Raw genomic sequence first — 24,798 nt, 5'->3', positions numbered from 1 at the left:
GCCACACTCAGAAGGAAGCTCTTTTCCAGGAGTTGGTGGGGGAGGGCCTGTGACTCCCTTTCCTGGGGCCTCAGGTTCTGGCCCCTGCCTTCTTCTGTCCATGATTTGTTTCTTGGTCTGTTTCTCATCCCACACTACCCAACTCTTCTTTTTAAAAATATTTTTTAAATATATTTTATTGATTTTTTACGGAGAGGAAGAGAGAGGGATAGAGTTAGAAACATCGATGAGAGAGAAACATCGATCAGCTGCCTCTTGCACGCCTCCTACTGGGGATGTGCCCACAACCAAGGTACATGCCCTTGGCTGGAATCGAACCTGGGACCTTTCAGTCTGCAGGCCGACGCTCTATCCACTGAGCCAAACCGGTTTTGGCTAAAAGTATTTTTTATTAACTTCAGAGAGGAAAGGAGAGGATGAGATAGAAAATCAGTGAGAGAGAATCATCGATCAGCTGCCTCCTACCTCACATTGGAGATTGAGACCGCAACCCAGGCATGTGCCCTGATTGGGGAACGAACGGTGTCATGGTTCATAGGACGCTGTACCAACTCTTCTTCTTCTTCTTTTTTTTTTTTTTAATATTTTTATTGATTTCGGAGAGGAAGAGAGACATAGAAACATCAATGAGAGAGAACTCTTCTTTTTAACATATTTTTATTTATTTCAGAGAGGAAAGGAGAGGGAGAAATAGAAACATCCATATGAGAATCACTGATTGGCTGCCTCCTGCACGCCCCCTACTGGGGATATGCCCTTGACCAGAATTGAACCCGGGACCCTTCAGTCTGCAGGCCTCTCTGCTCTATCCACTGAGCCAAATCGGTTAGGGCAACCCAACTCTTCTTAAAGACTGCTTTCTCCATTTACCTTTTTTTTAAAAAAAATTATTGCTTGCTTTTAGAGACAGAGAGGAAGGTTAAGGGCGAGAGAAACATCGATCTGTTGTTCCACCTATTCATGTACTCATTGGCTGTTTCTTGTATGCGCCCTGACAAGGGATGGAGCCTCCAACCATGGAGAATCCGGGACACTCGAACCAACTGCACTGCCAGGACTCTCTCCACCCTCTGCCAGGCTCCATCTGGCTTCTCTCTCACACACTGGGCTCTCCAGGTCTCGCTGGCTCCGCTCATTCATTCCTTCTCCCTTCCTCCCCTCCTCTCCATCTCTTCTTCCTTTCCCCTCCCTCTTCCTGCCCCCTTTCCTCTCTCTCCTCCGCGCCCGCATTTTCCCCGGGCAGCAGCCGCCGCCGGAGGCTCGGGCACCATGCTCCGGCTCCTCCGCTCGCTGCTGCTGCTGCTCCTGCTGCCTCCCCCGGGGTCCCCCGAGCCCCCGGGCCTGGCCACGCTGTCCCCCGGGGCGCCCCCCCAGCCTCCCGACCTGCTCTACGCCGACGGGCTGCGCGCCTACTCGGCGGGGGCCTGGGCGCCGGCCGTGGCGCTGCTGCGGGAGGCGCTGCGGAGCCTCGACGAGCTGGGCCGCACGCGGCGGGACTGCGGGGCGCGCTGTGCGGCCGAGGCCGCGCTCCCCGACGCCCCGGGCCCCGACCCCCCGCCCGGCGCGGCCCCCGGGGCCTGGGAGCGGCTGCTGCTCCGCGCCGCGCTGCGCCGCGCCGAGTGCCTGAGCCAGTGCGCCGCGCGGAGGCTGGGGCCCGGGGGCGCGGCGCGGCTCCGCGTGGGGGGCGCCGTGCGGGACGCCTTCCGCCGCCGGGAGCCCTACAACTACCTGCAGAGGGCCTACTACCAGGTGCGGGGCCGCCCGCCGCGCGGCGCTGTGCTGCGGGCGCTCGCCGGGAGGGGGCGGGCTGCAGCGCCGGGGCCCGGGTGGGGCTGCGGGGGGCGGTCTAACGGACCTCCGGCCTCTGCGCGGGCCCTGCACCCCGGACCCCATCAGAGTGCGAGCAAAGCCGGCGTGGGACGGGGTCGGGAAGCGGGTGGAAGGAGATGGAAGACGAAGGGAAGGGGCCTGAAATCTTAGAAGGTCTTTGGCCTCCGAGGGGGGTGGGGGTGGGGGGCGGGGAGCGCTGCTTCTTCCTGGGGGTGCGGCGGAGAGGGTTGGGGCGAAAGCCGCCCCTGGGAGGGCAGGGAGGGAGGAGGGTTAGAGGGAGCCTTCCCTTGAGGCCGGAGAGAGCTTCGGGGAGGTGAGAGGAGAGGGGCCGGGCTGGGCTGGGGGCCGTGAGCACGGACGTCTAGGGGTGCGGGGTGTGTGTGTGTGTGTGTGTGTGTGTGTGTGTATGTTGGGGGGGGGGCGGCGTGGACACAGCGCAGCTCCTGGACGGTAGCTGCAGTCTACGTGGCTCGGGGGGAGAGAGGGGCTGGCCACTTACCTCCCCTCAGGGTCCTAGAGACCTACGGGTTTCGCTGGTCCATCAGGTCTCTGCCCCTGACCACTGTGCTTAGCCCTCACTCACACCTTGTCTCCCACACTGAGGCCCCTCTGCCCACAGCTCACCGGCTCCAGAGTGTTTAGTCCCCTTTCCTTGGCTGCCAGACTCCTGAGAGGGCCGACATACTGATGTCCCTGGGGCCTGGAGCGTGGGGGTGGGCAGTTGGCACTGAGGAGTCTTCCAGAAAAGGCTCTGGGGCAGCCCCAGGGGTGTGTCTGGGATGGGGAGGATGGTGAGCGGCAGAGGTCTGACACCCACCCCTCAGGGCGCTGACTCCCTCTTCCCCCCCAATCCAGCTGAAGAAGCTGGACCTGGCAGCCGCCGCCGCTCACACCTTCTTTGTGGCGAACCCCACGCACCTGCAGATGCGGGAGGACATGGCTAAGTACAGGCGCATGTCTGGGGTTCGGCCGCAGAGCTTCCGGGACCTGGAGACGCCCCCACACTGGGTGAGACGTTCAGCAGGACCCCTGTCCCTCCCCCAGCCCTTGACTAACAGGATACACCAGTCTCCCGGGACTGTATCCCTATGTGTCTTGGGCATCAGGAGATCTGAGTACCGTGCTCTGTGACCTTGGGTGGGACTTCATTTTCTTCCTGGGGATCCCTAAGCCCCGTGTTCTAACGCTCCAATCCTGAGGCCAAGGCGAAGTGGGGCCTGGAGTCCGTGCCCGGAAGGAGACACCCCTCCCCTTCTTTCTACCTCCCAGTCCCATTGGGCACCCCCTCCCCCAGGGTCTCAGGGGTCTGACTACTCCCCTCTCCAACAGGCGGCCTATGACTCCGGCCTGGAGCTCCTGGGGCGCCAGGAGGCAGCACTGGCCCTGCCCAGGCTGGAGGAGGCCCTGCAGGAGAGCCTGGCTCAGGTGGAGAGCTGCCGGGCTGGCTGCCAGGGGCCTGAGGAACTCCAGAGAGAGGAGGAGGAGGAGGAGGAGGAGGAAGGACCCGGGAGCCAGGGGGGTCTCTATGAGGCTATTGCCGGTAAGGCGGGCGCTGGGAAGATGGTGGAGTCACCGCGCCAGGAGGGGAAGCAGGACAAGCCGAATAGAATAGCGTGTGTGTGTGTCCTCCGCAGGGCACTGGATTCGGGTCCTGCAGTGCCGGCAGCGCTGTGTGGAGGAGACAGCCACGCGCCCTGGTCGAAGCTTCCCGGTCCCCGACTTCCTCCCCAGCCAGCTGAGGCGGCTGCAGGAGGCCCATGCTCAGGGTCCGTGGTTGGGGAAGGGATGCTGGATTCCAATCCTGGGGGTGATGGGTTGGAAACCGGCCTAGGGGAAGGCTTGTCTTTGAGGGGGTGTCCTGAGCCCCGTCTCTCCATCCCTCCCGTCTGTCTCTGGCTCTGTCGTTGGTCAGGGCTCCGCGGGGACCGTCACTGCTGGAGGACTCTCACTGGCTTTGCTTGGGCGCCACTGTGGGAAGCTCAGGAGATGGGTCCCAGGGCCCCTCCTGCCCTTGCTGCTTCTCACCTTCCTCTATTCTCTCCTCTCTTCCTCCCCTCGCGTTCTGCCCCTCAGCTCAGGTAGGTTTGAGTTAGGCTTTGACAAGAAGCAGTGGAGGAGCATGTCTGTGGGAGGGGGGTGGGGGGGGGACCCCTCGGCGTTGGTTGGCATTGGGAGAGCACCTTTCAGTCCACCTGTCCTCCCTGCCTCCACCCGGGATCACGGCCATCCTCGGTCTGTGTGCCCACCCCTCCCTGTGGCTCTCTCTCCCCAGTGGGGAATCTGTCCCAGGCTGTGGAAAATGTCCTGAGTTTCCTGCTCTTTTATCCGGAGGATGAGGCTGCCAAGGAAGCTCTGAGCCAGTACCAGACCCAGCTGGGGGAGCCGAGACCCGGCCTGGGGCCGAGAGAGGTACCGCTCCACCCCACCCTCACCCTGTGAGCTCTAACTCACACAGACCTGAGCAGTGACCTGGACTCCGCCCCCTTCTCCCCTTCCGGCCCAAGCTCTCTAGGCCCAGAGGCAACCCCAAGTCCAGCACTGACGTGTCTCCACGCCCTGCTCCCCACTTCGGATTCCAGTCCAAGTGCCAGCCCATCTTTCTCCCCTCATCTTCACCCCTGCCTGCCCCCACCCTACACACAGACTTCTCCCCCAGTTAGAGCCCAGGTGTCCTGCAGCGGCTGAGGGAGGAACGCTGAGCGAGAGGCATGGTGAAGTGTGTATGGAGCAGGCAGACTGTCCCCTGGAACCTGGGGCTGCCCTGCCTTCACTTCCCTGCTCCACTTACCTTCTCCCTGTCTCTCCTCCTCCCCCGGCCCTCCCCCGCTGTCCACCCGCCTCAGGACATCCAGCGCTTCGTCCTTCGGTCCCTGGGCGAGAAGAGGCAGCTCTACTATGCCATGGAGCACCTGGGGACCAGCTTCAAGGATCCTGTGAGTAACTCCTCTTCTCGCCATCCCACTTCCACGTACAAAGCTCTTAGCACCCGGCGAAGATGCTGCGGAAGTTGTTGTTGTTACAGAGTTTGGGCCAGCACCCGGGCTTCCCCCACCTCCGCCCTGCCCTCTGGAAGCAGAGCCTATGAACGTGGTAGTTCAGAGGCTAGTGTCAGGGATTGGGGCTGGACTTGGTGGGTGAAGGCGCTTTTCTTGACTGTTCCAGGATCCCTGGACTCCAGCAGCTTTCATCCCCGAGTCACTGAGAGAAAAGCTCAGGTAGGAGAGGCCGGTGGTGGGAGGGGCCCGGAGGGGTCCTTTGGGGCGGGGTTCGGGTAAAATGGATCTGGACTGGTCTGTGCATCCACTGAGCATGTCTCTCACCCCCGAGAGAGGATCAAGAGCAGCGACCTTGGGACCATGAGCCTCCCCAGCCGAAGCCCTTGACTGACTGGAAGGGTGAGTTCCTGGGCACGCAGGAGGCAGGAGGCAGGATCCCGGCGGGTCTGGGGCTGCCCGCTGGGGCTCCTGCTGGGCCAGCTTTCAGGGGGCCCTCAGTCTCCTCTTCCTCACCCCTTCCCCTGCAGATGTCCTCCTCCTGGAGGGAGTAACCCTGACCCAGGATGCAAGGCAGCTGAACGGGTCCGAGCGCGCGGTGCTGGACGGTCTGCTCACCCCAGCTGAGTGTGGGGTGCTGCTGCAGTTGGCCAAAGTAAGGAGACCTAAGAAAGAACACCAGGCCGGCATGGCTCGATGGTGGCTCACAAGGTCACGGTTCAATTCCCGGTCAGGGCACATGCCTGGATTGTGGGCTCCATCCCCGGTGTGGGGCGTGCAGGAGGTAGCCGTTCGGTGATTCTCTCTCGTTGATGTTTCTGTCTCTCTCTCCTTCTCCATCCCTTTCTGAAATCAATAAAAATATCCTTTAAAAAAAGAAGACCCCTGGGTAGGTGGCTCCGTTGGCTAGTGAGGGACCCCAGGCAGAGCCGCCTGCCCCCTGTTCTAACTTCTTGGACTCCCCAGCCGGGACTGGGCTTGCCTCTGCCTCACTGCTGTGGACAAGTTCCTTTTCCTCTCAACTTAGAGGGCTTGGCGTGGACATTCTTTCCTTTTTCCCCTTACATTCTTCACATATGGATTTTGCTAGAAGTTAACAGGAAGAACAAAAGAAAATAAAAAACATAAAGGCAACTGAAGCCAATTTCGTTTAGTGGTTAGAGTGTAGGCCTAGACTGAAGGGTCCCAGGTTTGATTCCGGTCAAGGGCATGTACCTTGGTTGCAAGGCACATCCCCAGTGGGGGGTGTGCAGGAAGCGGCTGATTGATGTTTCTCTCTCATCGATGTTTCTAGCTCTAGCTCTCTATCCCACTCCCTTCCTCTCTGTAAAAAAAAAAAAAAAAAAAATCAATAAAAAAAAAAAGAAAAAGGCATAGGACATTGGGAATATGTGGGTTAGGATTTCATTACTGGCTTGGCTGATGGCTGTGAACACGTAGGCTTATTTTCCCATCCATTGAACTCCCTCCTAGTTTGGGTTGATATTCGCAGGCTGAGCCTGCCATTTCATGAAGCATCAGCCTCCATTCTAGGCTAGTGCTCCTTCAGCACACACGCTTGGAGCGCGTGCTGTGTACTCGGAGCGTCTAGGTTCCAGGGAGAGCGAGGTGAGCCAGACTCTGTGTCTGGGGCTCACTGTGGAGAGAAGGAGTCGGATGTAGAGACACACTTAGAGCGGTGGTTAAGTTTGATCTAAGGAGTACGTACTCCTTCAGACAGAAGCACCAGAATGCAAGGTCATAGAAAGCCTGGGGCGGGTGGCATTTGAGCTCAGTGTAAGCACGAGACTGAGAAAAGGAGGGGAGTCGGGCTTCGAGGGAGAAGGCCCAGGCGTTCCGGGGATTGCGGCGGAGCACAGGGGCTACGCACGCAGGGCAGACCCCACAGGGACTGCCTGTGTGGCGTTGGGCCATGTATTTCAGCATCTCTGAGCCTCGTTTCCTTGTCTGTAACGTGGGGCTAAATGCAGCGGCTTTGTCTCAGTTGTTGTGAGCATTAAGTGAGTGAGTACATGGACAAGATCTCAGAAGAAAGCGCTCAGCATTTAGTAGCTGTCACCATTATCACCAGGCTGTGTGTTCATTAGAGGAGTTACAGGGGAGGGTCAGAGCTGGAATTAGAGGAGAGACGGTGAAGGGCCTTCTGTACCCTACCCAGGAGGGTAGGATGGCTGCTTCAAGTGTTTGAGGAGCGGTGACTTTCTTGTTCCTGTAGAACCTCCCAGCGCAGGGTCCGGAGTCGCCACCATCCCAGTGGGCTGGCAGGTCCCTCTGGGGCAGCGTGGGGAAAGGCAGTGGGAGAGGACAGTCAGGGGGAGACCCTGGGGCAATGCAAGGATCGGACCTTTCTGTGGCTCGGTCACACTAACCACTCTGGCCGCGGGCCCATTGCACTTGCTGTTTCTGCTGCCTGGAACGCTTTTCTCTCCCTTATTCAAGGGACTCCTTCATATCATTGGGTTTCCATTCAGATGGCACCTCATCTCGTAGCTGTCTCCCAACCCCTGCCTGGGCACGCTCTAAGTTGTAGCTCTATTTTTTTTTTTCTTTCTCTTCATAACATTTATTTGAATTCATCTGATTTGGTTGTTTGTTATCTGAAAATGTAAGCCCCCCTTTTTTTTATACCGGCTGGGCTGATGGCTCAGCAGCAGGGGCCTTTTCACGTTCACAGTTGTGCCTCCAGTGCCTAGAGCAGTGTGCCTGGCACATAGTAGATGCTCAGTACAAATTGGTGGAATGAGTGAGTGAGTGAAAGAATAAATGAGTGAATGAATGAATGAATGAGTGAATGAATATAAGAATAGAAGGTTAGCTCTAACCGGTTTGGCTCAGTGGATAGAGCGTCAGCCTGAGGACCGAAGGGTCCCAGGTTCGATTCCAGTCAAGGGCATGTACCTTGGTTGCCGGCACATCCCCAGTCGGGGGTGTGCAGGAAGCAGCTGATTGATGTTTCTCTCTCATCAATGTTTCTAACTCACTATCCCTCTCTCTTCTTCTCTGTAAAAAAATCAATAAAATATATATTTTTTTAAAAAAAAAAGAATAGAAGGTTAGATGGCTTGTGTGATTAGGTGGTTTCTCAGAGATGAGGTTTATATATGGAATAATTAGGTGGTGGTATTTTAGTTACTTATTTAAAAAAATACATTTTATTGATTTTTTTACAGAGAGGAAGGGAGCAGTATAGAGAGTTAGAAACATTGATGAGAGAGAAACATCAATCAGCTGCCTCCTGCACACCCCCGACTGGGGATGTGCCCGCAACCAAGGTATTATACATGCCCTTGACTGGAATCGAACCTGGGACCCTTCAGTCCGAAGGCCTATGCTCTATCCTCTGAGCCAAACCGGTTTCAACTTTTTTTTTAGGTGATGGTATTTTAACTGAGTTTCATAAAGCAGGCAGGAGAGTAGGTGTCAGGAAAGGACAGCCAAATACCAGGAGACCCTCCCACACAATGTGTGGGTTCTTGTCAAGGGTTCGCACATTCTCCAAGAGAGTGTCAAGTGGAAAGAGGTCGGAGAGCGATACCTCGCCTGGACCTGGGCTGACCACCGAGCTTCCTGCCGGAAGAGGTTCTGCTTCCAGAGGGGCTCCTCTGTTCTTAGCCCACCAGGGAGTGATCACCCTTCCTGCACCCCTTTCCCAGCTGTCCTTGCCCTCTCAGGGGCCCTGGTCGGGTGCTCTCCGGAGTTCTGTGCACAGGCCCCCGCCAGTGAGCTGCCAGGTCTTTACCAGGGAGCGAGGATACAGAGGAGAAGACATGTCACTCCCCGGGGAAGGCGGCAGCTCCGGAAACGGAGCCACCAGAGACCTCTGGGAGCTTCCAGCGTCTTCCAGAGACCTCTGGGAGCACGCGGGCTGGAGAGAAAGTCTTGTAGTCCGTGGGCAGTGAGGCGGGCAAAAGTCCGGGGCTGGACGGTGACCCCACAGCCAATTCTCCCCCTCTTTAGGACGCAGCCGAGGCCGGAGCCAGGTCTGGCTACCGGGGCCGCCGATCCCCTCACACCGCCCACGAGCACTTCGAGGGGCTCACGGTGCTGAAGGCGGCACAGGTGAGCGGAGAGGGATCCGTGTCCTCGCCTGATGCTCAGGTCTGGGAAAGAGGGCGCGCGGGAGGCTGGTGCCAGGGCCTGGGCTTCTCCCATGGAGGGGCGCTCTGCCCCGGGGGCCGAGGAGGGGGTGTCATGGAGCCACTGGAAGGAGCACTGGGGCTGATGGACGGAGCTGGCCACAGAGAGGCTCCACACTCACCGTCCCGTCGCCTCCCTCCTTCGTGTCCTCCCTCCCGCCGCCCACAGCTGGCCCGGGCCGGGGCTGTGAGCACCCAGGGTGCTAAGCTGCTCCTGGAGGCGAGCGAGCGTGTGCGGACCCTGACGCAGGCCTACTTCTCCCCGGAGCGGCCGCTGCACCTCTCCTTCACGCACCTGGTGTGCCGCACGGCCATCAAAGGTGATTGCCATGCCCCACTGTGCCTCCCTGGCCTGGCCTCCGGGGCCTGTGGGGGCTGCAGAGCCTCAGCAGCCCCTGACGGTGCGGGCTCATCTCCCTCCTAAGGCCTGGCCTCTCTGCTCAGCCGGGACCCCCAGGCCGCGGGGGGTGTGGACGGCGGTGGGTGGGCCCAGGCCGCGGGGTGTGTGTGTGTGTGTGTGTGTGTGTGTGTGTGTGGATGGTGGTGGGTGGGCCCAGGCCGCGGGGGGTGTGGACGGTGGTGGGTGGGCCCAGGCCGCGGGGGGTGTGGATGGTGGTGGGTGGGCCCAGGCCGCGGGGGGTGTGGACGGCGGTGGGTGGGCCCAGGCCGCGGGGGGTGTGGATGGTGGTGGGTGGGCCCAGGCCGCGGGGGGGTGTGGACGGTGGTGGGTGGGCCCAGGCCGCAGGGGGTGTGGACGGTGGTGGGTGAGCCCAGGCCGCGGGGGGTGTGGATGGTGGTGGGTGAGCCCAGGCCGCGGAGGGTGTGGACGGCGGTGGGTGGGCCCAGGCCGCGGGGGGTGTGGACGGCGGTGGGTGGGCCCAGGCCGCGGGGGGGTGTGGACGGCGGTGGGTGGGCCCAGGCCGCGGGGGGTGTGGACGGCGGTGGGTGGGCCCAGGCCGCGGGGGGTGTGGACGGCGGTGGGTGGGCCCAGGCCGCGGGGGGTGTGGACGGCGGTGGGTGGGCCCAGGCCGCGGGGGGTGTAGATGGTGGTGGGTGGGCCCAGGCCGCGGGGTGTGTGTGTGTGTGTGTGTGTGTGTGTGTGTGTGGACGGCGGTGGGTGGGCCCAGGCTGCGGGGGGTGTAGATGGTGGTGGGTGGGCCCAGGCCGCAGGGCGCAGCGGCGTTCACCAGGCCCCTTTGCTCCCCAGGGGAGCAGGAGCAGCGCATGGACCTGAGTCACCCCGTGCATGCCGACAACTGCGTTCTGGACCCCGACACGGGCGAGTGCTGGCGGGAGCCCCCAGCCTACACGTACCGGGACTACAGGTGGGCAGGCCTCCCGGGCCGGGCAGGGGCGCCCGGCTGGGACCTCACCGCCTCCTGTCTTCCCCCTCCAGTGGACTCCTCTACCTCAACGATGACTTCCAGGGCGGGGACCTGTTCTTCACAGAGCCCAACGCCCTCACCGTCAGGGTAAGGGGGGGGAGGGGGAGGGTTTGGGGCAGGGAGCACAGCTGTGGGCTCAGGATTCAAAACAGAAGGATCCCAGAAGCAAATGCAGGGAAATGGCTGGGGCCACCTGATCCCTCTTCTGGCTTCCCAGCTTTTCCCACCAGTCTCTGTTCAGGGCTCTCCAGCAACGGTCGAACAGCCCCCCCCCCACTCCATCCCCGCCCCCGCAGGAGATCACGTGACCCCTGCGGACTTGCCTTCGTGTTTGCCTCACCTCCTAACGAAGGGTGGTGAGCACAGGACCCCACATCCCTATGCCAGGTAGAAACTAGGGTCTGGGAATAGGCAGAAGGAGAGGGACAGGGATTGTTCATCACCGGGAGCTCTCTGTCTTCCTTCCTTGCCTGCTGACCACCAACAGCACCTTCAATCCACGCCCTCCCTGGGGTGGAAGGAGCCCCAAGATCCTCATGCCCAGCGCCCGGAGCCTGGTCCTGCCTCATGCGGCAGAGTACTTCACACACAGTTGAACGAGTGTCAGGGCAAGAGGGAGGGGACCCTCAGGAGGCATGGATGGAGACCCCTCCTCCCTTTGGCTCCAGCTCCTTTAGCCTCTCTGGCGTGGGTGCTCCCAGGGGGGAGGCCAGTCTCCCCTTGGCCGCCAGACAGCCCCTGAATTGAGGAGTGAGTGATGGGCCAGAGAACTGGTCTTTCCATGCCCGCCGCCCTGTCCTAGTCCAGGAGCCAGGGCCGCGAGCTCCGAGGGCCCGCCCGGAGCTGAGCCTGCCCTCACCCCCCAGGCGCAGGTCCGCCCTCGCTGCGGACGCCTCGTGGCCTTCAGCTCCGGCGGGGAGAACCCCCACGGGGTGTGGGCCGTGACGCGGGGCCGGCGCTGCGCCCTGGCGCTGTGGCACACGTGGGCGCCCGAGCACAGGGAGCAGGTGTGTGAAGCCTGGGCCGGCTGCTGGGTGAGGGGCAGGGGCTGGCATGACCTGGGGAGGGTCCTTGGGGAGGGTGGATGCCGGGATTGGGCCCGACTCTCCTCCGGCCTCTCTGTCAGGAGTGGACAGAAGCCAAGGAGCTGCTTCAGGAGCCGGGAGAGAAGGAGGAGGAGGAGGAGGAGGAGGAGGAGGAGGGTGATGATGAGGAGGAAGACATGCCCAGCAGAGACCCTGCCCCAGAACCCCCCGGCCGCAGGCCTCCGCGGGGCCAGGACAAGACTGGGAAGCCGCCTCGGGTCCGAGAGGAGCTGTGAGGGGCTGAGCTAGCCCCTCGGGGATGCGGCTACGTGACTCCTGAAGGGCTGCCTCGGTGCCATACCCACACAAAGGCCCATGTGACTGTGACGGGAGCAGCACAGCGAGCTCCCTGTCCCTGCACCCCCACTGTCTTGGGGATCACAAGGGCCATCCAGCCCACCCTGGGCTCAGAGGACGCTGCACAGATCAGCCTAGAACTCGCTGGGTCTGAGGAGCCAGGCCTGGCCCCAGGGGATGGGCCTGCAGCCCCAGGACAGACCGAGGGCAGATGCCTCCCTGGAAAGAAATGGCCAGGGCAGGGCCTGGCTGCTTCAAAGGAGGAGGCTGAGCGGGGAGAGTAAGCCTCCTGCCCCCTCCCAGCCTGTCAATAAAGAACGCGGAGATCCTGGCCGGACCCTCATTCCTATCAGTGTCCGTGGCGGCTGGAGGCTGGAGGCGGAGCGGCTCTGGCTGGCCTGGGAGGAGACAGGTGTCTCCGGGGGCGGGGCCGCTCGGGCCTGTGATTTGTCAGGGAAATCTCAGCCACCTGCTGCCCTCATGCAAATGCACCCAAACCCCGACAGCTGCTTCTTGGGCCTCGGACGCTAAGACCTGTCTTCCCTCCGAGCGTGGCCGAGACTTAGGGCAGCTTGATCCCTAAGACTCCTGCTTTCCCAGCCCAGCAGGACTTCGTGAGTCATGGGGGCAAGGAGGGGCCCAAACCCCAGACAGGAGCAGGGGAGGGGGGCTGCCCTCTGCTTGCGATCCTTTTATGCACCCGGAGCAGGGGCGGGCCTGTCCATCCCTCCTCCTGAATCCCTGTCCGCTCCCCCCGCCCCCATCCCCCAGAACGGGATCCTGGGGCAGCTGGTTGGGGTTTGTCTGGAAGAAGGATTATCCAGATCAGTCCCTTCTAATCTCAGCCCTCCCCATGGTCACCAGAAACCTCTTCCCCCTCACCACCGGAGCTAAGGAACAGTTTTGGGCATTGACCATGGGCCCTCTCTGACCCTTGAATTCTGGCTCTGGGGCTGGGTGCTAGGCAGGTCCTGACGGCCAAGATCGTCACATTGGTGGGGCCGGGCCTGGGAGGGAGGCGGGTAGGGGCTGCCGGAGCTGTGGTGGCTGCTGCCCTTGTGCACACTCCCAAACGTCAACCTTTAATCCTCACAGCTTTGCTCTAATCCCGTGGGGCCTAATGCTCTTCTCTCTGCCTGCAGAGAGACCGATCGGGAAGCATCCCCCCGCCCCCCACATCTCCCCCAGAGCTTGTTGTGGGGGGCTGCTCCTCCATAGCCCAGCACTCCTGCTCCTCCCCTCCCCCAGGCTGGGCCTGAGGCTCTGGAAGCCGCACACCTCCTGTCCTCCTCCCCACCCTTGCCAGCTGATTTAATTTGCCTGACGTGGTTGTGGGCCCTCCCCTCCCCTGTCCGCGCCCACACCCCCCTCCCCAGAGCGGGGCCAGGCCAGGCCAGCTCCTCTGGCAGCGGAGCGGGGCAGGTGACGGCTGGCTGCGGCGGAGGGAGTGAGGAGGCGCTGGGAGCCGGAGCTGGAAACCTGGGAGAGGTCCAGTCACAGCCCAAGTAAGAGGGAGCCGGCCTGCTCTGCCCCTGGGCCCGGGGCTGCGGGGAAGGCGGGCAGGGCAGGGCAGGGCTGGCTGCACAGGACTCCAGACATGGAGGGGCTCCCTGAGGAGGTGGTGGAGGCCACCTGTCGGCTCCCTATTTCCCAGAGTGGCCTCCAGCCCTCTGGGAGGGAGGAGTCTGGTGTGGGGTACGAGGCAGAGGGATCCCCTCTACCCACCGCACGTTCCTGGCAGGAGCCGGAGCCACCTCTCAGCCTGCCCGCCATGGGGGAGATGGAGCAGCTGCGGCAGGAGGCGGAACAGCTCAAGAAGCAGATTGCAGTAACTCCAGCACCTTCCCGCCCACCGGGGACCCCGAGAACGTGGAAATGGGGACCTGAGGGAGCGTGGCCTGGGGGGGAGGAGCTGGATTCCCTCCTGAGTGACTCATGCCTTAGAGACCCCTGACCCGGAAGTCACCGGAGACTTTCTGCATCTCATATCTGAGAAGTGTCCAAACTGTAGATCCCCAAGCCTACCTGCCTCAGAGGCCCAGGCACCCCCCTCCCTGCCCCTCCCTAACGTCTGCTTCCCCCCAGGATGCCAGGAAGGCCTGCGCTGACATCACTCTGGCAGAGGTGAGACTCCTGCCCCCTGAGCAGGGCCTGAGGGGAGCAGAGGGGAGGGGAGCTCCCTGACCAGCCCAAGTCCTGGGGATGAGGAATAACACTAATTAGTTCAGCCAACAAACAGGGAGTGAGGTCTGCTCTGGGCCAGGGGCCGGATTGGAGACTAAGGACAGGACGCTGCCCTACTGTCATCCCGTCATCCATAAAACAGAGGTGATCACACCCGCTCACACCGCAGGGGGGTGAGGTGAAGGGAGGGACAGCACGTTGTAAGCCACGCACCCTTACGGGCTGCGTTACTAGCTGTCTGATACTGCACTTCATCAGTTCTTTTTTTTTTTTTTTTTTTTTTTTTAATATATTTTATTGATTTTGTACAGAGAGGAAGGGAGAGAGAGAGTTAGAAACATCGATGAGAGAGAGTCATCGATCAGCTGCCTCTTGCACATCCCCTACTGGGGATATGCCCGCAACCAAGGTACATGCCCTTGACCGGATTCGAACCCGGGACCCTTCAGTCCCCAAGCCGACGCTCTATCCATTGAGCCAAACCGGTCCCGGCCACTTCATCAGTTCTAAGACGCACACTTTCCCACATTTTTACACTTTTGAAATCAAGATGCATCGAACACTAGATGGTGCCTTACCATGGAAACAGGCAGCATTTTTTTCTTTCTCAGGGATGCATAAAAGCAAGGTGCTTCCTGGCGTTATTTGCACCGTAGATAGGATTAAATATCTTAGTAAGTATTTACCGAACACTTACCCTGAGCCAGACACCGAGCTAAGCGGCTTCAATCCCTGACTCCATTTTCACGACAACCCCACAAGGCAGGTGCGATAGACATTCACTGACAGAGGAGGAGACAGGCCCGGAGAGGTCAAGGAACTCGATCAAGATACTAAAGCAGGGAAATGGCGAGTCCAATCTGTTGGCCCGGGAGCCTCCGGCCAAGACCAGAAGCTGGAGAAACTTAAGGGGCCCAGGACCACACATGTCAGAAGCCACAGTTCAAGGTCAGGGTGATACCTGGGCACCCAGTTGCAGAGGCGGCTGTGCTACGGCGGTGTGTGCGGGCAGCGGGCAGGCTCCTGGCGGTTTGGAAATGCGTATGTATCTTCCTACGTACGTGTTCCGTGGCTTCACATTTTGAAATTGGTCAAGTCGGGAGAATTACAGGATAGAATTTACCCTCCCTCCTCGCCTCGCCCCCTCACCCCGCACCGGAGAGGGACTTGTTAAACACTTAGCAACATGCCACTGGCTGTCTGTCATCAGCCTAAGCCACTCCACAGGGAGACTTACCTCCCTAAGGCTGGGGCCTGACCCCGAGCCCCGCACAGATTGGTGGCTGTGGCACAGACATCTGGTCAAGGACCCTGCTCACCCTGGTTTTTCTTTTTTTTTTCTTTCTTTTTTAATAAAATTTTTAAATTGATTTTTTACAGAGAGGAAGGGAAAGGGATAGAGAGCTAGAAACATCGATAGAGAGAGAAACATTGATCAGCTGCCTCCTGCACACCCCCCACTGGGGATGTGCCCGCAACCAAGGTACATGCCCTTGACTGGAATCGAACCTGGGTCCCTTCAGTCTGCAGGCTGACGCTCTGTCCACTGAGCCAAACCGGTTTCGGCTCACCCTGGTTTCCTGTGCCCCCCTTTTCTGCAGCTTGTGTCTGGCCTAGAAGTCGTGGGACGAGTCCAGATGCGGACGAGACGGACGCTAAGGGGACACCTGGCCAAGATCTATGCCATGCACTGGGCCACGGACTCCAAGTGAGACCCGAGAGGTGCCGGAGGGTAGGGGAGGCAGGAAGGACAGGCTTGGGTGACAAGGAGCGCCCTCTCCTCAGGTTGCTAGTCAGCGCCTCGCAAGACGGGAAGCTGATCGTGTGGGACACCTACACCACCAATAAGGTACCAGCCCCGCCTCCCGCCCTCCATCGTTCCGTCCTTTCTTGGGGACACTATGCCTACCCGCCTCTGCGCTCTCCACCCGGGAGCTCAGCCCAGGCCCTGCGTCTGCTCCCCTTGCCCTCCCGCAGGTCCACGCCATTCCTCTGCGCTCCTCCTGGGTCATGACCTGTGCCTATGCCCCATCGGGGAACTTTGTGGCATGTGGGGGGCTGGACAACATGTGTTCCATCTACAGCCTCAAATCCCGTGAGGGCAATGTCAAGGTCAGCCGGGAACTCTCTGGCCATACAGGTGAGAGGGCCTTTCCTCTGTCCCACCCTGAGGGATTATGGCTGGCTGGCTGGCTGGCGGGCCCGTGGCCCTGCAGCCAGGGCCCTGTCCTAACCTCCCCCAGGCTATCTCTCCTGCTGCCGCTTCCTGGACGACAACAGCATCGTGACCAGCTCCGGGGACACCACGTGGTGAGGACTGGCCCTGGGTGCGGGGCTGGGAGGCAGCTCGGGCCTGGCCTTTCTTGGTGACAGCCTCCCTCCCCCCCGCCTCCCTGCAGCGCTCTGTGGGATATTGAGACCGGGCAGCAGAAGACTGTGTTTGTGGGACACACAGGGGACTGCATGAGCCTGGCCGTGTCTCCCGACTTCAAGCTCTTCGTTTCGGGGGCCTGCGACGCCAGCGCCAAGCTCTGGGACGTGCGGGAGGGGACCTGCCGGCAGACGTTCACTGGCCACGAGTCGGACATCAACGCCATCTGTGTGAGCCCCTCTGTGCGCCGGCTCCTGGGACCACCCCACCGTCCCACACGCATCCTCTGAGCCCCGCCAGAGCTCCCCACCCTGCTTTCTAACTGTCCGCTTCTAAATCATCTCACCTTACAGAAAAGTTATAACAAAAAGAGCTCCCATTCTCACGGTTTACAGATTACCACATTTCTTTTATTCTTCGCTGTAGAGGAAGGGATGGAGGAATGGATGGATAAATGATTGACAGCTAGCTAGACACACACATGCATACATCCCAATGTAGATCTACATTGGGTTGTGTTTTTTTGTTGTTGTTAATCCTCACCCAAGGATATGTTTCCATTGATCTTTTTATTTATTTTTAAATATATTTTATTGATTTTTCACAGAGAGGAAGAGAGAGGGATAGAGAGTTAGAAACATTGATGAGAGAGAATCATCCATCAGCTGCCTCTTGCACACCCCCTACTGGGGATGTGCCCGCAACCAAGGAACATGCCCTTGACCTGAATCGAACCCGGGACCTTTCAGTCCGCAGGCCGACGCTCTATCCACTGAGCCAAACCGGTCCCAGCTCCATTGATCTTTTTAGAGAGAGTGGGAGAGGAAAAGACAGAAATATCGATGTGAGAGAAACACATTGATCGGTTGCCTCCTGCACAATCCCTGACCAGGGCCCGGTCCAGGGAGGAGCCTACAACGAAGGTACATGCCCTTGACCAGAGTCAAATCCAGGACCCTTGGTCTGTAGGCTGACGCTCTGTCCACTGAGCCAAACCAGCCAGGACTTTCCTTGTTCTGTTTTGTTTCTTAGAGTTAGTTGCAGACATCATACCTCTTTACCCATTATAGACTTCAACCAGGCTATTCTCTTACACAGCTACAGTATAGTTCTTTATGTCAGGACATTTAACACTAATGTAGACACAGTAATGTAGTCTGCAGTCTGTAGTCACCTCTCTCCAGTTGTCTCAGAAAATATCCCTCACCGCAGTGGGGGTTTTTTCCCTGCCAGAAACACATATTGCATTTTTTTGCCACATCTTGGTTTCCTTTAAACTGGAACTGCTTTCCTCCCTTTGTCTTGTGTGGCAGTGACATTTGAAAAGAGGACAGTACAAACCAGTTTTCCGTAGCCTTCCCCTCTGAGTGAGTCGCTCTGACATTTCCTCATGATGAGATTCAGGTTATGCATTTGTACTTGGCCCTGCTCCTGCACTCTGATCCGCCGAGTGTAGTGGAAGAGTCAGAGACAGCCCCCCCCCCCCCCCCCCAGCCCTGTGATCCTGGGCAGGCTGCAGGCGCTCCCTCGGCCTCATGGGAATAATGCCAGTCTGTCAAGAGGAGCCAGTGCAGGGTGCGGGGGAGCCGCCAGCAGGCATGAAGAGCAATGCCACGGCCGTGCTCACCGAAGGCCAGGGGAGGGACAGCCAGGGAGGCTGAGGGAGGCGGGCGCCAGGGAGAAGGCAGGAGAGGCAGCAGCACCTGACCCCATCGCCACCTGTGCCCTCAGTTCTTCCCCAGTGGCGAGGCCATCTGCACCGGCTCCGACGACGCCTCCTGCCGCCTGTTCGACCTGCGGGCGGACCAGGAGCTGACGGTCTACTCCCACGAGAGCATCATCTGCGGCATCACGTCCGTGGCCTTCTCCCTCAGCGGCCGCCTGCTCTTCGCGGGCTACGACGACTTCAACTGCAACGTCTGGGACTCCATGAAGGGCGAGCGTGTGGGTAAGGGGCCCCCTCCTGCCACCTCGGCTGGAAGTGCCCTCCCGCCGGCTCCCCTCGTTAGGAAGGGACTGCTGTTCCCTGGTCGTTAGATAACGCTGAGCTCTGCCCCCAGAACCAAGTCCCTTTGGTTCCCGACGTAGGATCGTCTTCTCCGAAAGCAAAGTTGCTCTGAGGGCCTGCCCCACCGCCCGGGGCCCGAGCTGCTGCCTCCAGCGCGGCTCCTCCAGGTTGTGCCCAGCCCTGAGGACCTGAGTGTCCCGTCAGGTCGGGTTTCAGGGGCGGCCTCACTGCCAGGAAAGGGCGGCCTCGGAGGACGATGCGATGAGCAGGATCAAGGTCCGGAGTGATCCGAGGGCCCTGACCCCAAGCGAGGGGCTTATGGGACCAGCCTGGTCTGCAGCCGAGTCAGTGTGGCTTCTTCCCTTCAGACAGGTCAGGTGCTCCATGAAAATAACACTGGCCAGAGAGTCAGGGTCCGAATCCCAATTCTGTGGCTTATTTTCCGAGTGCCCTTGGGCAAGTCACTTCCCTCTGGGCCTCCGTCTCTTGGTTTGGAAACAAAGAAACTGCACAAAAGGGTTCCTTCCCACGGTTCCCAGCGCCTGTCAAATGCCCCCCTCCCTTTTTTGTTTTAAATATATTTTATTGATTTTGTACAGAGAGGAAGGGAGAGAAATACAGAGTTAGAAACATCGATGAGAGAGTCATCGATCAGCTGCCTCCTGCACACCCCCCACTGGGGATATGCCCGCAACCAAGGTACATGCCCTTGACCCTCCAGTCCCCAAGCCGACGCTCCATCCATTGAGCCAAACCGGTTTCGGCTGCCCCTTTCTTTTCTCATAGCACAGGGACACTGCCGGCCCTTTGCCATCTCTCTCTGCTCCTCCTCACCCCGGGCTCTTGGCAGAGACTGGCCTCAAGAGAAGCCGCACTGCTTAGGGCTAATCCTCCTTGGGTCTTCCTGTCTCCACCAGGGGGGCTGAAGTCGGAGCCCAGCCCACCTGACCTGGGATTCCTGACACGAGGAAATGTCAGATCGGCTGCGCACGCTGATTTGGCGCGCACACGCCCCGCCAAAACGGCATGTGCAGACCCGCTGACTCCTCGCCCTTCTCCTCAGGCATCCTCTCTGGGCATGACAACAGGGTCAGCTGCCTGGGGGTCACAGCTGACGGGATGGCGGTGGCCACCGGCTCCTGGGACAGCTTCCTGAAAATCTGGAACTGAGAAGGCTGGAGGAGGGGAGGTAACAGGCCATGAAGACATTCAGCTGCCCCTTGCTCGGCTCACTTTCTTCAAGGTTCCTTAAAGGCTTCCTCTTCTATCCCCCAGCTGCCGTTCCCACAAGCTTTCTCCCCTTGAGACCCGAGGGGAACACAGGGTGTGCCTCTGGGAGGCAGCATCCGAGCTGGGCAGAGAACCGCCCCATCTCCTCCCATGGTCTCCCCTCTCTGTGGTCCTCATAGTTTCTCCTTTAATAAGTAAGGACAGCAGACCCCTCCCCAGCTCTGGGCAGCCCAGCAGGCGTCAGTAGGAGGCGCCAGGCCCGAGGACTCCTCCTCCAGGGCTACTACCTTTGTCCGGGGTAAAGACCTGGCCAGGGCGCTCGGCCCCCTGACTATGGCTCTGGCACCACCAGGGTCCTGGCCCCCTTCTCCTTCATGCTTTCCCCTTTGCCTACCTTCTTTTTTTTTTTTTTTTCCCCCTCTCTCTCTTCAAATCACTTGCAATAAAGTATAGCATCCTGGTATATCTGTGATGTTTGGTTTCCACCCTACTTCTGTTTTAAAAAGATTCAGTTCCCATTTAAGTAATAAAATATTACAGGTACAAGTGATAAAGGTTGGGTACCAGACAGCTTGTGGGTAGAAAAGTAGGGTAGAGGGGAAGGCTGGAGATGGATTAGGAGAGAAGGTATTCACCAGGTGGCTTGGGTGTGCGTGCACAGCAGTTACCATAGCCTGCCCGTGGTGCGGACATGTGTGTTTGTATAGGAGAATTAGGTTGAGAAAGAGACTATACTAATAATAACCTAAGTGGTTGTCACTCCCTCACACTGTGATGCTCTCATGCTGTCACAATCCCACAATCCATCACTAGGAGGCTGTGTGTGCTGCGGGCGCATGTGGGTGGGTGGGGATTTGACGCAGTGTGAGTGCTACGGAGGCAGGATCCAGTGGCCACTCCGCATGGCCAGGCCTGGGGATCCCGGGATCCCTGGCTCCAGCCTACCTCTTTGGGGCAAGCCATCGAGGAGATCTGGATGGGTGGGTGGGGCCTACCTCTTTGGGGCGATTGATTGTGGGGCTCCTGCACTGTGAGAGCCAGGCTGGGAACCCTTCCCCCAGTGCATAAATTTCTTGCACCAGGCCTCTAGTCCTATAAAATAAAACCCTAATATGCTAATCGCCCAAACAGTAGAATGACCTGTTGTTATGATGCACAACGACCACCAGGGGACTTGGGGGCAGCTCCTGCGTTGAGCGTGTACCCCTCCCCACACACACACAGAGGGAGGCAATCAGAGGCCAGTGGACAATGCCAGGCCAGGCCACCAACCAAGGTGGGTGCCAGTGTGTATGTGGGTGGCCCATTTACACTTGAATGGCTACACCTTTTGATAGCCTAAGGGCAAGTTTACATGTAAACAAGTTTGCTCTCAATTCCCAGGGCAGAAAAAAAAACAAGGTTTAAAATTATTAGATTTTAAAATTTATTCTTAGAATTGTGAAAGTTTATTAATTAAAAAAAAAACAAAACAACAACAACAAAAAAAGGAGATTGAAAAACCTGATTAACAATAATAGCGGTTCATTGTAGTAGAATCAGCGATATGGGAGGGGAGTGGACTGACTGTTCTCGGGGAAAGGGAGGGAGGAAGAGACTGAACATAAACTGTGCACCTATGGATGAGGACAATGGGGGGTTGAGAGGGGGCGGAGGATGGGGTGGGAACCTGGTGGAAGGGGGAAGAAATGAGGAACCTTTGTAATAATATGAACAATAAAGACTGATTTTAAAAAAAAAAAAAAAAAGTATGGTCATTGGTGCGCGCAGCATCCCAGATTTCGAGATGACTGCCGGTTTAGACCTGATTGCCTAAACCCCGAGGGCACAGGCTAGGCTGAAGGACACACAAATGTTGTGTACTGGGCCTCTAGTCAGATTATAAAAGGCCTTGAATGTAAGGCTAATCTAGACTTTACCCTAAGGCCAATGGAAAACCATGGAAGAGCTTTGAGCAGAGTAATAATGTGATCAGCTAGGCTTCTCAGAAAGATGAACCAAGCAGCAGTGTAGGTTGATGAAATGGAAGGAGGAGAGACAGGAGGGAATAAAGGCAATAGTAGGAGTCAGGTGGCAAGAAATGGCAAGGGCAATAGGACAGGAGGCACAAGAAAAGGGATGGGGAAGAGATTCAAGATACAGAATCACCAGGATTTAGTGACCAAGGGCTTGGATATGAGATAGTAAGAGGAAAAGCCACGCCCTGGCTGGTGTGGCTCAGTTGCTTGGAGCAGTCCCATACACCAAAAGGTGGCGAGTATGAGGAGGCTTGAGGAGGGGAAGTAAAAGGCCATGAAGACACTCAGCTGCCCTTTCCCCTGCACTTACCCAGGTTGCTGGTTTGATCCCTGGTCCTGATGGGGAACATGCTGTCAGGCATGTGCAAGAGGCAACTGATTGATGTTTTTTGCTCTCTTTTCTTCTCCCTTCCTCTCTAAAATCAATTAAGACTTTTTTTTTTTTTTTTTTTTTAATGTTTTAAGAAGCTGGGCCCATATGGCTTAGTTGTTGAGCACAGAGCTACGGACCTTCCTGGTCAGGGTATATGCCAGGATTGCACTCAATCCCCAGTAGGGGGAGCAGGAGGCAGCCAATCAATGATTCTCTTATCATTGATGTTTTTATCTTTCCTGTTCCCTTCCTCCCTGAAATCAATAAAAATGTTGGTTAGGTGTTTTTTTTTGTTTGTTTTTTTTTAAAAAAAGAGGGAAAGAGAAATATCTTTTTGGGGAAAGATCACAAATTCAATTTTAAGACAAACTGATTTTGGAGTGCCTATGGGGCAGATGGATAAGGTCAGGGTTGGACAGAGAGACGGAAGTAATCAGAATAGAGGTAAGTGGTAGTTAATACTTAGAAATGAAGAGGAAAGAGCCTAGGGCAGAGTCCTGGTGAACACCAGAATTTAAGGGAGGTGCGTTGAGGAGACTGGAGGTACCGGTGCAGGGCACTCGGGCCAGGAACCCAAGCTCCCCAGGCTGCCTTTCTACACGAAGACGACCCAGTGCAAGGTTTAAGTACAACAGTTAGCAACATCACTTAAAACCACTTCCTTTAATTTACAAGAAACACATTATACACAAAGAAAGCCCAAGAAAGCTATTCGTTCCAGAGCTGGTAGTTTAGGGGGAGTCGAAGAAAATGAGTCTTTCCAGTCTCCCAGGGAAAGAAGAGGCGCGAGGACGCGGAATATCGCTAGACTCTGGTGAACCCAGGGCTGGGGCCACCCCTGGCCTAGTTCTCTACCAACGCAAAGTGCTGGTTTTCCTTGTCATGGTCCTGACCTTGCTCCCACACTTGTCCTCCGCTTCTCAGAAGTCGTCCAGTTCCCAGAATGGCCCCTTCCTTTAGTTCCCTGACGTTTTCACTCAGGGGAGAAGGCCGCTTACCCTACAGAAGGCAGTATGCAAGTTGGGGGAGGGAGGGAGGTTGTTCGAGAGAGGGATGATAGGGTACACGGCCTCCCACCTCTATGTTGGACATCCTAGGAACAGCCCTCACCCTCTCCCTTTACCTGGCGTAGTGTCAGAGTCCCAGGGGAGTTGTCATCCTGCAGGATGGTGAGGGGAGATCTCCCTAGTGCCTTGCCCTTTGGTTTCCGTCTATTTCGCTTAGAACCTAGGGTGGGTAAAGAGTTCAAGAAAGGAGCCAAAATTAGGGGCTTACAGTTCATTCCTCCTAAACTATCTGTAGACATCAGGACATCATTCCAGCTTCTCTTCCTTATACTTGCCCTTAGGTTCTTTACCTGAGGATCTAGGCGTCTCAGGGTCCCTCGTGGGCTTGTCTGAGCCCTGGCCGGTCATAAGTGTTTCTGAGGGCTGTCCTGTTTCTTCCTCGGAAAACACCTGCTTGGAGGGGAGCTCAGTCTGGCTCCCATGAGGCATCTGGTCCTCAAGGGAACACTGGGTGCCCAGAGGCAAGTCCACCTCAGAAGAGGATGGTACCTCTAGAACAGGCTCTGGGGGGAGATTTGACTTGGGGGTTTCCGCCTCAAATTCTTCACTCAGCTCTTTCACCAGTGGGGCTGTGAGCTCTAGAGGAGAGACGTGAAGGGAGAGACATGAAGGGAGACAGTGACTCCCTGATACAAATTGTTCAGCACAGAAGAAAAAAATATAAAAGCCTTAGGAACCATGGTGGGAGAGAAATTAAGAGGGAAATCAAGGTGAGAGAGAGCAAAATGTTGAGAAAAGAGTGAGATGGGTTCACAGGAGGAGGATAGAGGCTCCTTTAAGAAGGAGCCCTGAGAGGATGGCTTCATTGGCCCAAGAATGCCAGCTGAAAACCTCATCAGAATTCCCTGGGCCCAACACTCACCTCCGCTGGTGGTCTTCATAGGCGTCCATGCAATGCCAAGGGTAGGAGAGCGGGGATCTGAGTCCTCGGCCTGGTTAGGATCCTCCAGCTGTTTCCCGGATGCTAGGTTTGGCTGTGGAGAGCTCTCCACCTGTCAAGACCAAAGGCCATTAAAGTATGAGCCCTGACTCTTCTTTCCTCCCAGGTTTCCAGGCTTAGGCCAATGTTTCAGGCAGGAACTGCCAAGGCCTTCCGACATTCGGGGAATGTAGAGGTAGGGAGTGGTGGCTCCCTTAAAATCAGATTGGGCAGAGGCCAAAGAATGCGGAGTTTCTCTTCCTACCCCTCACGCGACCCAGAGTACCTGGATGGGAGTGCGCGTGATGCCGGCACTGGGTGAACGCGGGTCCGCCACTCGAGCCAGAAGCTTGTTGTGCGGCGGAGGCCGCGCCGGCGGCGTGACTGGAACGCTCTTGGCTGAGCCCATCTCAATCCCGAGGAAGAGGGTCGGGCAGGGCCCGGCCCGGGGCGAGGAGGGTATGCCTGTGAGAAGTGACTCAGGTCTCAGCCCTCCCCGCGACCGTGTTCAACCTGGGACCCCAGACCACCCGATCTTCCCAGATCCCAGCTAAGGAATCTCCTGGCCGCTGGGCCAGAGGCCTCTGTGGGCACGGTGGCTGGTGCAGCTGACCAGGCGGCTCATTCCGGGCCTGCAGAACCCTCTAACTAGCTCACTCATTTATTTAAATCACTTACCGGGCCCCAACTCCACTTGGGTGCACAACAAACAGCTGCAGCCTCAGTTCCCGAAGCTGACTTTCAAACCTCCCGCCACGCCCCCTGCCGTGACGCTATTGGCTGAGCTGACACGGGCTCCTATAGGCCCGCTCTGTGAGACCCGCCCACAGGGAGGAAAGCCATTGGGCTGAGAGGACGTCTATCATGGGAACCACGAGGTCAATGGGGAGCGGCTCGGCTCA

General features: G+C 58.0%; 3 protein-coding genes across 7 annotated transcripts; 2 read left to right on the top strand and 1 right to left on the bottom strand.

The window, feature by feature from the left end:
- Window positions 1–1,009: 1,009 nt before the first annotated feature.
- Window positions 1,010–12,057, top strand: P3H3 (prolyl 3-hydroxylase 3). Of its 2 annotated transcripts, XM_084877971.1 has the most exons (15): window positions 1,013–1,749; window positions 2,686–2,838; window positions 3,160–3,370; window positions 3,465–3,596; window positions 4,103–4,239; window positions 4,674–4,763; window positions 4,993–5,045; window positions 5,158–5,225; window positions 5,354–5,478; window positions 8,781–8,882; window positions 9,129–9,279; window positions 10,167–10,284; window positions 10,356–10,431; window positions 11,211–11,351; window positions 11,471–12,057. In XM_084877971.1, exons 1-15 carry the CDS (start codon window positions 1,270–1,272, stop codon window positions 11,663–11,665), a joined length of 2,232 nt encoding a protein of 743 aa, XP_084734097.1. In that variant the 5' UTR covers window positions 1,013–1,269; the 3' UTR covers window positions 11,666–12,057. The 2 variants fall into 2 exon arrangements, with proteins under 2 accessions (XP_084734098.1, XP_084734097.1); XM_084877972.1 differs by lacking the exons at window positions 11,211–11,351; window positions 11,471–12,057 and adding an exon at window positions 10,586–11,186 and having other exon boundaries at window positions 1,010–1,749.
- A 125-nt stretch (window positions 12,058–12,182) lies between these two features.
- On the top strand, window positions 12,183–19,982 carry GNB3 (G protein subunit beta 3). 3 transcript variants are annotated; one of them, XM_084878036.1, is made up of 10 exons: window positions 12,183–12,340; window positions 13,468–13,554; window positions 13,812–13,850; window positions 15,512–15,618; window positions 15,696–15,759; window positions 15,888–16,050; window positions 16,154–16,220; window positions 16,310–16,511; window positions 18,013–18,229; window positions 19,353–19,982. In XM_084878036.1, exons 2-10 carry the CDS (start codon window positions 13,498–13,500, stop codon window positions 19,457–19,459), a joined length of 1,023 nt encoding a protein of 340 aa, XP_084734162.1. In that variant the 5' UTR covers window positions 12,183–12,340; window positions 13,468–13,497; the 3' UTR covers window positions 19,460–19,982. The 3 variants fall into 3 exon arrangements, with proteins under 3 accessions (XP_084734162.1, XP_084734161.1, XP_084734160.1); XM_084878035.1 differs by lacking the exon at window positions 12,183–12,340 and adding an exon at window positions 12,352–13,231; XM_084878034.1 differs by lacking the exon at window positions 12,183–12,340 and having other exon boundaries at window positions 12,352–13,554.
- Window positions 19,983–22,556: 2,574 nt separating this feature from the next.
- CDCA3 (cell division cycle associated 3) lies at window positions 22,557–24,700 on the bottom strand. Of its 2 annotated transcripts, XM_084878053.1 has the most exons (7): window positions 24,575–24,700; window positions 24,183–24,361; window positions 23,840–23,969; window positions 23,467–23,555; window positions 23,268–23,367; window positions 23,034–23,137; window positions 22,557–22,909 (listed from the first exon to the last, which is right to left on the bottom strand). In XM_084878053.1, exons 2-7 carry the CDS (start codon window positions 24,303–24,305, stop codon window positions 22,754–22,756), a joined length of 702 nt encoding a protein of 233 aa, XP_084734179.1. In that variant the 5' UTR covers window positions 24,306–24,361; window positions 24,575–24,700; the 3' UTR covers window positions 22,557–22,753. The 2 variants fall into 2 exon arrangements, with proteins under 2 accessions (XP_084734179.1, XP_084734178.1); XM_084878052.1 differs by having other exon boundaries at window positions 23,268–23,555; window positions 24,575–24,699.
- Between the last annotated feature and the right edge of the window lie 98 nt (window positions 24,701–24,798).

This window comes from Pipistrellus hanaki, assembly GCF_964339955.1.
Source record: "Pipistrellus hanaki genome assembly, chromosome: 3".
Taxonomy (NCBI): Eukaryota; Metazoa; Chordata; class Mammalia; order Chiroptera; family Vespertilionidae; genus Pipistrellus; species Pipistrellus hanaki.
Note: the sequence above shows the minus strand (reverse complement) of the source record. Positions and strands in the feature narration are given on the sequence as shown.